Source organism: Boleophthalmus pectinirostris, unplaced genomic scaffold (assembly GCF_026225935.1).
Source record: "Boleophthalmus pectinirostris isolate CB_2022bp ecotype Guang Dong unplaced genomic scaffold, ASM2622593v1 HiC_scaffold_10, whole genome shotgun sequence".
Classification (NCBI taxonomy): Eukaryota; Metazoa; Chordata; class Actinopteri; order Gobiiformes; family Gobiidae; genus Boleophthalmus; species Boleophthalmus pectinirostris.
In genome coordinates this window covers 36,416,307-36,426,480 of record NW_026570971.1, presented here as the reverse complement: position 1 = coordinate 36,426,480, position 10,174 = coordinate 36,416,307, and the positions used below count along the sequence as shown (strand labels likewise).

Genomic DNA, 10,174 nt, shown 5'->3' with positions numbered 1-10,174 from the left:
ATTTGTCCAGGTTTAGTCCTGATGTAGACTTGGCCGTGTCCTGTTCTAGTCCCAGTTTAGTCCCAGTTTAGTCCCAGTCTCATGTGCTGTGTGTATTTCTCTTTATGGATCCTTGCAGGTGGGAGAGTGTGTTGGAGTCTGTCCGTGTACCTGCTGTTGCTCTCTTCTCTTCTGTTACCCCCTTTACCCCCTCGCCCCACCTCTCCCTCCCCCATGCCTCCCTCCCCTCCCAGAAGAGCCCCTCTCCTCCGTCTGCAGCAGCCACACTCGGGCTTGTTCAGGTTACAAACAAATTCACCTCCACACAGGTATTTTTGGCCTAGTTTGACTGTCACTACGGCGACGAGACCTACGGGGTTCACTTTGACAGAGCACTTGGCCACGTCTTTTTATTTGTAGGTTTGTTTTTTTTTTGGTTTTTTTTTTTTTTGTTATTTATTTATTTATTTATTTTTTTTATCAGTATTGACTTTCACTGGATTTAAATATAACAAAATTCCCTTTGTGATTAAAAACAAATCAACCCTTTACAAACTGTTCAGAAAATATACCTAGTTTTTATCATCATTATTATATTTCCTCTATGCAACTTTCTCCATTGTCTGTTTTCATTGTGAATTAGGAATTTTTGTATTTATTTATTTATTTTGTAGATTATTTGAACCATAGATTGTATTTACAGTATAAATGGACAGGAAAAGAGTATGGGTGCACTTACAGCTCCATCGACTCTGACTCCAATTGATTTTACAATGAAAAGTCGTCATCCCTCTCTCTGTACCTGCTGCTGTGAGTCTCGTCATTTTGATCTTAAAATGTTTGTATTAATCCACTTCACATGATCCTGGAGTTTGTGATTTGCTATTTTGTCCATAAATAAATCTCTGTTCCTAATAGCAAACTCGTCCAGGCCCCGCTGAGCTTCATTTGACTGGAGCTAAAGGCAGTGGGTGAAGTCACACTCTCTCAGTCCACTTTTTTATACAGTCTGTGTCTTGAACGTTTGTGAAAGCCTGAGTGAGTGAGTGAGTGAGTGAGGGGGATATTAGACCTTGTTTGTTGGTGATTGTTATGACCATGTGGCTTTTGGTTGCAGAAAAACAACCATTTTACAACTACACTTTAAATAGCCTTAATAAATCATAAATAAAGAATGAATACATAATGAACAAATACTTTATTAATGATTCAACCTTAATCATTACTTAAATTAAAGGGTCCATATGACACTGTTCCCTGATCAGTTCTAATGTAGATTCTTCGTTACAAACAGACCTGGACTTGTGTTTTGTTTTGTTTCATTCTCACATGTTTAACACACAAATCTACACATTTAGCACGACTTTTTCTCTCAAATCGAAAACTCTGTTCCACCTTGTGATGTCATGTGGTAATACAGGAAGTGCTCCACTGTGTTTTTTAACTTCATGCACCTTCACTAGAATCACTTCCATAGTTTCAGTCCTGAAATTGCCAACTGAACAAAATAAAAGAAGCTGTTCATGACATGACTTCATGACATCACAAGGTGGAGCAGAGCATTTGGAGCTTTGGAGATGTAGACAGACTAATAACACAGTTACTCAAACATGTATGAATGAAACAAAACACAACTCCAGGTCTGTTTGTGAGAAGTGAACAACATTCTAACATGACTTAAAGCTCACAGGAGTCACTTTTATGTGGTATAGGAGCTTTAATTAGGAAATGAGGAGTTAGGAAATTCCTTTGCCTGAATCGTTCTTAATATCTTAAATTTTCTTTGTGCTTTTTACGGCTAATTAAAGTGCAGTTAAGTCTTACCATGTCGTCTTTACATTATAATATTTTACTATTGCACAATGTTTGCAACTATTTACAAATGCAGATGTATTTTTTGCTTGGACTGAGCAGCTTCTCATCACAGATGCGACTCACTAGGCTCAATATTGTATTGTTTTTTCCCTCTTATATAACACCATCTGATTAACATAAGAGTATAGATTTCACAATATAATATCCAACTAATCAGTGTTTAAGAAATATGGATCAAATATGTAAAGTGTGTTAATGATGGATGGAGATGTACTGAATGTAAACACACTTTTTCTTTTGCAAAGAGGCTCATTTTAAATCATTCCAATGAAATCCTTTAAAATGACACAACAACTTTAACTACCAACAATGTGAGAAATACACACAGTTAAATACTCCCTACAACTCACTCTTATGGAAGAGATAATGCTCCCTACAACTGTACTACAACTCACCCTTATGAAACAGATAATACTCCCTCCAACTGTACGACAACTCACCCTTATGAAACAGATAATACTCCCTACAACTGTATAGCAACTCACCCTTATGGAACAGATAAATCTATGTTTCTGTCAATCGTCATTTCCTTTGTTATTATTATTATTTTTTTCTTACTGCACATACATTTATCTTTTTTATTTCTTATTTGACATCAGTCTCTTGCTATTTTTATTGCTTTCTTTTTACTCTTTGTTATTCTAATATAATGTGAGCTCCTGTGTTCAAGTAATTTCCCTTGTGGATCAATAAAGTCTGTCTAAGTCTAAGTGAAATAGTAGGTACAGTGTGAGCAGTTCTTTTAAGGTCAATTTGGATCTTTTTCATGGGTCACTGACACACGGTTGGTGCTTCTAACCCCAGTTTATGCAGTTTTGAATCGTCTGAAACGACTAGACCTATAGTTTTGTTACGTGTAATAATGACATTATTATTATTGTTTGCATTTTGTTTTCTGAGGTGCTCTGTGAAAATGATTTGATGCACACTACTGCTTAAAACGCAAAACTCTATTTACATTTTGTCATCATCGTGTTTAAATTGGTCATTGATTCACAACCGGTGGTCCAAACCCCAAACTGATTTGTCTCGTAATGGCCATGACTGTAGGCCTATTGTTTCTGTTACATGTCATAATTAGGCCACTTGGTTTCATAAAAAGTGGCTTGTTAAAATGACGTAGATTGTACCACTGCGTGTCCAAATCCAGACTGTATTTTTATATTTGGGGATATACCCTTCTCCACCTGTAACAGCGCGCTCTCCTACGGGCCTATTAACCCCGTAACAAACGCGCGCCGCTTGTCTCCGGTCGCATCAAAAAGGTGAATTGAGATACAGGCGGAGCTTAATGAATGATTTACGCAGCCACTTAACGCACGGGATGTGTATTTATTTACTTATCAGGTTCAGTCAATTCCTCTCGTCGCAAGTGCACTTTTGCATGTCTGAGTACGATAAGGCACAACACAAACAATCCCGCAATCACTGGAGGCCCCTCGTGGCCATTAAAAGTCACTAGTTCAACTGAGGAGTGCTTCTCCAACTCTCAAGTCCATATAGGCCCTTCTTTTATCAAGAGGCCCTCGTAAACATACTACAGTTAATAAAGTGCATTGTGGCCAGCGCGAGAGCTGAGGTGAGCGCCAGTGTGGCACGGGAGAGCGGCGGAACCAAGACGTACGCACCGCACCACACGCAGACGTGGATTTGGACGTTTATTCCCCGTGTTATTGTAGTGGGAGGGAGTCGTCTTGGAGAGTGGAATTACGCACGGCTGCTCGGGAGGAGGAAGGCTGTAGCGTTGAAGCTTGTGGAGTTTTTTTTTTTTTTTTTCGTATTGTTGCCACGATGCCCCGCCTCTGATGGTAGCCTTAAACCTGGCGCCAGGCTAAAACAAACCAAAGCCAGTACCAAGCTCCCACTCCATCCAATTAAGGCGGACTTGAGGCGCTCTCCTACGTCTTCTTCATCTTACCAGGGTCGACAACAGGAACCAAGAAGAAGAGAGAGGGGCTTTGGCCAAAAAAAAAAAAAAAAAAAAAAAAAAAAAAAAAAAGCTCGGAGAGATTGCCTTGCCTAATTTCTCCCTCTCCATCCTGCTACAGAACAATGTCGATGAGCCCTAAGCATACGACTCCTTTTTCTGTTTCCGATATCTTGAGTCCCCTCGAAGAGAGCTATAAGAAAGTAAGTATGGACAACAACAACTTGGGGGCTCCTCTCGCGTCTTACCGGCAGCCGCAGGTCTCTCAGGCGGCAATGCAGCACCAGCACATGGGTCACAACGGTACCGTCTCCGCGGCCGCTTACCACATGACGGCGGCCGGGGTCTCGCAGCTGTCGCACACCGCTATGGGAGGCTACTGCAACGGGAACCTGGGCAACATGAGCGAGCTGCCGCCGTATCAGGACGGGATGAGGGGCAGCGCCACGGCCACGGGATGGTACGGGGCCAATACGGACCCACGCTTCTCCACAAGTGAGTATTCAGAGGTGTCAGCTACGTTATGTACCTAGATGCAACACTTTCAGGGTTTTTAGCACATTCAAAATATATATTATGTTTTAAATTGTTAATATCTATAGCAACAGTCTCAATTTTTCATCATTCTGATATGATAGAACACACTCACCGTAGTGCGCACGCTAGTATAACGGAAGAGATGTTTGGATTTACGCACCGCTTTTTAAATACAATTGGCAGGTAGTTTTATGGCCATATAAATGTTTTTTTTAGGATTTATTTTTACCCATTTAAATATTTTTTCTCCTTAGAATCATGGAACACACTCTCTCTGTTGCACCTGTGAAAGCAAAGAGAGAGTTACGAGGGAGATTACGTGCAGTTCTTTAGACTCTTTTGACAGTTTGTTGATACATTCTAAGGTCATATAGCTGGATTTAGGCTCCAAATTAACCCATTTCAATATTTCCACCACAAGTGAGTTCATAACACTCACCGCAGTTCACCTGACATGAATGAGGAGGATAGCGGAAAATACTTGACATTTACGCACAGTTCGGTAGACTTTTTTGACAGGTTGTTGATAGATTCTAGGATCATAAAGTTGGATTTCAATTCTCCAATTTAAATATTTTTCACCCGAAAATCGAACACGTGCAATTTGTTGTCTGTTACGAATATATATCGGGGCTGTACAATGTCAACAAGGACGCTTTCGATAACCAGAACCTTTACGCACGGGTCACGTCATTCCACCTTTAGCACAAATTGATTCATGTGTTTCGAATCTGATGTGAATTGGCTTTTTGTGTAAAGCAAAACACTACACAATCATAATAATACTACAGTGTACAGCAAATACACCTGTTGAATACACGATCTACGACAAAACCTACACGTACTTCACTTTTCCTTTTTAGTATGTTTTATTTTTATTTACCACAATGTTGATTTCATTCGATGTAATTTAAAGATAAGTACAATTGATCTTTGTGAGTAAGGATAAACAAATATTTTATTGCCTTTACATCGACAAAATGTTTACAATAATTATGAAATAATATAAAATGTGTTTAATACAAATTATCATTTCTAACCACAGTATTACACACACTAGTATTGTGCGTTAAGATTTTCGTATCTCAATTTTATTTATTTATTTGAACGGAAATGAAATGAAAGTGAAAATATTTCTAGCTTGTTCAAGTGTAAGAAATTGGCTCTAAACATGTATCGTTGATCGTGGCATAATAAACCCAATCCAAACAATGAAATGTGGTGTATTTTGTGCGTAAAAGCCTGGTCTGATTTTGACCCCGTGTCTCCTCCGCAGTCTCCCGCTTCATGGGCTCCTCCTCGGGCATGAACATGGGCAGTATGGGCAGCCTGAGCTCTCTGGCCGAGGTGGGCAAAGGAATGGGGTCCCTGTCCAGCGCCCCGCGGAGGAAGAGGCGCGTGCTCTTCTCCCAGGCGCAGGTGTACGAGCTCGAGAGGCGATTCAAGCAACAGAAATACCTGTCTGCCCCCGAGCGCGAGCACCTGGCCAGCATGATCCACCTGACGCCGACGCAGGTACACTTCCGGGCAATTAGGCTGTTTTTTGTACGTAAATGTAATGAGAGAGTAAAATAACAGAATAACAAAGTCAAATGACCTTGTATTAGTGGTGCAAATGACTAAAAACAGCAAACACCGTTTTCTATCGTAATCCTTTGTTGTGTTCCAGTATCTCTCCAATTACGCACAAAGTAAATAATGAAGCAGTAAGGTTTGGTGACTACGTGAATTAATTAATTATGCCAAATATAGGTCAAAGATAAGGTTGTTAAAGCACAAAAGGGTGCAATACAAATATAAATAAATAATAAAAACACATATATTATGGTATGTTAAATACCATACAGCAAACCTAATACAGCTCCACAAATCTGTATATATGTATTTAGAGACTTCATTGTGCCATGTGACCAGAATGGCATTACATTGTATTGATTGAGTGCAGGTAATATCCAAATTGCTAAAACAAAAATAAATGAAATATATATATATATATATATATATATATATATATATATATATATATATATATATATATATATATATATATATATATATATATACCTACTTAGATACATAATTTACTGTGTTTTTGTGTAATTAATGTGAAAGTAATTATTTCATTTTCAATTTCATAACAAATCATTCATCTTTATTATCGGACTTTATGGTTTCAACACAAAACACTTTCTCATATTGTTTGTGTTTCATTTTTATTCCCGTTATAATTTGTCTAACCCACTTGACTGCATTATTTTTGGCTAATTCTGGTCTCTCGAAGCTGGAGAATCTGTTCCAACTAAACCTGGAGTGGAAAATACCAGACATACCTCTCTCCAAAAGCCCATGAGCTCCAGCAGCACATTTTAATTGGTCAAACCACAAAAACATCTCAGATACGCCCATTTCTCTTATATTTTAATCAAACTGAAAACACATTTTGTCCACGTTTTCACAGTTTATTCATTGTTCTTTTCACACTTTTGTATTGTTACAGTATTTTGGTGTAGAAGTTTAAAAAATGATAAAACTACACCTGCTTCCTAGTGAAGTCTATTTGAGCTGTAGATTCCAAGGCTAAAGGTTAACACGCTTAATGGAATAAAACAGTCCCTAATGTGTAACGAGCTTTTGCACGAAATTAGAATTCTTATTGAAATCTGATCCTGGAGCTTGTGTCTGCTTGTAGTGTTTCAGTGTGGTTTTGTATGGTTGTAGTTTATGGACCAAAAACTAAACAAAAATATATTGTTTTTGAAAATAATATTAAAATAGTTAAGCAGTGTATCCAAAATCTAGAGCTAGAACACACTCATGCTTGTTATCTAACCTATAACTTCGAAAACAGAATTAGGTTTTAATTTTTTATCTGGTAAAAAAAAGGTTTCCAATCCAATCCATGTTATTTTCCTAGCACATCTCATAAACAAAAGCAAAGTGCTGCACAATACGAATAAAACAGATCCAATAGAACTGAAAAATTAAGCTCTATTTAACTCGTCTAGTCCTCGTTAAGACAATAAAACTAGTCAAATCAAATAAGAGCAAGAATACTCCTAATAATAAATAATAAATATAAAAATAAAACATAACAATTAAGATAAAAAAAAGACACTGATTTTAATAAAATATAACAACAGACTTAGACAAACTGTGTTGATCCATAAGGGAAATAATTTGGACACAGGAGTCACACATCACAATATAACAGAATCAACAAAGAGAACAAATATACATGGTCATAATAAAAGCAAAATACGTAGAAAAAAACAAAAAAACAAAACAAAAATGTGGTGTTAAATAAGGTAAAATTATGCAAATTTATATGTAAATGAAGTAAATTAAGTAAAAATAAATATAATAATGAATTTCCATTTTGCTGAGCTGCCTTTGTTTGAGTGTGATTATTTTTTAATTTATTACACAGTGATTGAACTACTTTTTTGTTTGAATCAGTTACATAAGATTTTAATATTCACGATATTAATTAAGTATGTATGTATTATTATTATTATGTGAATTTGATGTGAATTTGAACAGAACACGTGTTAAATGTGTATTTGAAAGTACATTGATATTATATCAATAGAATGAATGGATTCAATGGATCATATAATCCAAATTTTCCTGATTTTTTCCGTGATTTTCAGGTGAAGATCTGGTTCCAAAATCACCGCTACAAGATGAAGCGTCAGGCCAAAGACAAAGCGTCCCAGCAGCAGCTCCAGCAGGACGGGGGCTCGTGCCAGCAGACCCAGGGCTCCCAGCAGTCTCCGCGGAGAGTGGCCGTGCCCGTGCTCGTGAAGGACGGCAAACCGTGTCAGGGCAGCGGCCACGGGACCAACCCCACCGCGCAGAACCACCACCACGGACAGCAGCAGAGCCAGAGCCAGCAGCAGCAGCAGCAGCAGGGCGCGGTCATGCTCATGTCCAACGCGCTGGCGCAGCATCAGACCCAACAGCAGGTCTCCAGTACGGGCCACTCTCCAGATTTGGCCGGCTCGAGTCCGCCCGTCTCCGGCCTCTCGCACCTGAACTCCCCCGGGGCCGAGTACGCGCTGCTCTACGGCCGGACGTGGTGACATCAAGAATTACCCAGCCAGTCATAAATCACGCAAACAAACTGCTATTTAAAACTATGAAGGACACATTGCAAGACTTGTGCAAAATGGATTTTAAAACGACAATAAACTCGGAGACACTGCAGATAAACGCGATGTGGATTTAAAATGGACAGTGCTACAAACTGCGGATTATTTATGTAAATTATATCGAAAGACAGTAGGCCACGATGAGGAGACACCTGCTGTGAACCCCAAACTGTGATTTCTATAGAATTTAATGTGAAGCCTGTAGGTTGGTTAGCTGTATATTTCTGTCAAAGCTTGGACTAGCTTCTCTCTCTTCTACTTCTTGTTGTACAGCAGTTTGGACGCTCGTTTGCGCTCTGTTCATTCGTCGTTTTATTGGTATTTGTACGTTTGGATTTCTTTGTAACTTATATAGATATTTGACTAAAAACACTCCTATTAATAAATTATGGGAACGACACAGGACCCTCCTTGTCAAATATGTCGTGATTTGGTTCAGTTTGAAATGGCGAGTCGCTTTCTCCTTTTATTTTATTTATTTTACAGAGGATTTTAGCAACATGGAGACTGCAGAGGGTGAAAAATAAAATAAGACATGACATTTTATTACATGCAATGAATTAATTTGAAATTTGTGTAATTTGGCTAAAACGACGCATTAACGAGGTCTGTCCAAAAATAATTGGAGCTAAAAACTGATTTCAAAGGCTCCACCACAGTTAAACAGAATCAGGTTTCTCTTTATTAAATATCCTAAGACTATAAGTTTTATGAATTATTCCAACAACATGAACTGAACCAAAGTGAGAAATAGTGCGTACAGTGTGTGCGTAAAATGTGCGTAAGATGTGCGCAACTGGGAAAATAATCAGACTTTACCTCTGCCTTAACCTCTATGAAACAAAGACTACGATTTATGAATTATTCCAACAACATGAACTGAACCAAAGTGAGAAACTGTGCGTACAGTGTGTGCGTAAACTGTGCGTAAATGAGAAACAAAACCAGACTTTATCTCTATCTTAGTTTTGGTATCTTTATGAAACAAAGACTAGGATTTATATATTATTCCAACAAAAGATTATAATTCAATGTGAATAGGCCTTTAATCTATTTTATTTTTGCATTAGGGAGTAATTACGTGGCCATAACTCTCTCTCTCCATTGTTGGGACGCGTAGAGCCATTTCTCTGTTCCACATAATGCTTTTCTTATCACCATTCCCTTTGGAGCGAACCCAACCCTTTATGGACTCTCTGTGTTTGCATTCGCGACCATTTACTCGTGAGTCACAAAGCTTCGACTTCAAACACGGCTCTCCTCTTATCGACGACCAAACAACACGTCGCTTATCAATAATCGATCAACCGTGACAGCGCGTCAACAAGCCGGCTACATTTCACCACTCGCTTCCTTAAGTGTCAGGGCTGCGTAAATGTATGGACTTGTGATCATTACAGCTAGATTACCGCGCGTATTCTAGCTCCACGCAGCTTGTAAATTGCGGGTTCCTAAGCGACAAAGGGATTCGGAATAGCCTACAATACTGAGTCATTGATAGGCCTATTATAATTATTATTATTACGTCATTAGACCGGTGTATTGATTGTAAAAAAAATACCATGGACAAAGATGCTACGTGTTTGAGTCTTTGTAGTACTTCTGATTTGGTAGATGAGTCAAATAGCCGTGAGTTGTGTGGATATTTGGATATGCTTTTAAGCGGTGTCCGTAGTGTTCGTTGGGAGTTATTGCGTTGGAAATG

The 10,174-nt window shown here is 38.6% G+C and overlaps 1 protein-coding gene across 1 annotated transcript; it reads left to right on the top strand.

The window, feature by feature from the left end:
- The first annotated feature begins 3,906 nt into the window (after positions 1-3,906).
- nkx2.1 (NK2 homeobox 1) lies at positions 3,907-8,400 on the top strand. The gene is made up of 3 exons (XM_020920546.2): positions 3,907-4,276; positions 5,595-5,833; positions 7,969-8,400. The coding sequence occupies exons 1-3, from the start codon at positions 3,907-3,909 to the stop codon at positions 8,398-8,400; spliced, it is 1,041 nt and encodes a 346-aa protein (XP_020776205.1).
- Positions 8,401-10,174: the final 1,774 nt, after the last annotated feature.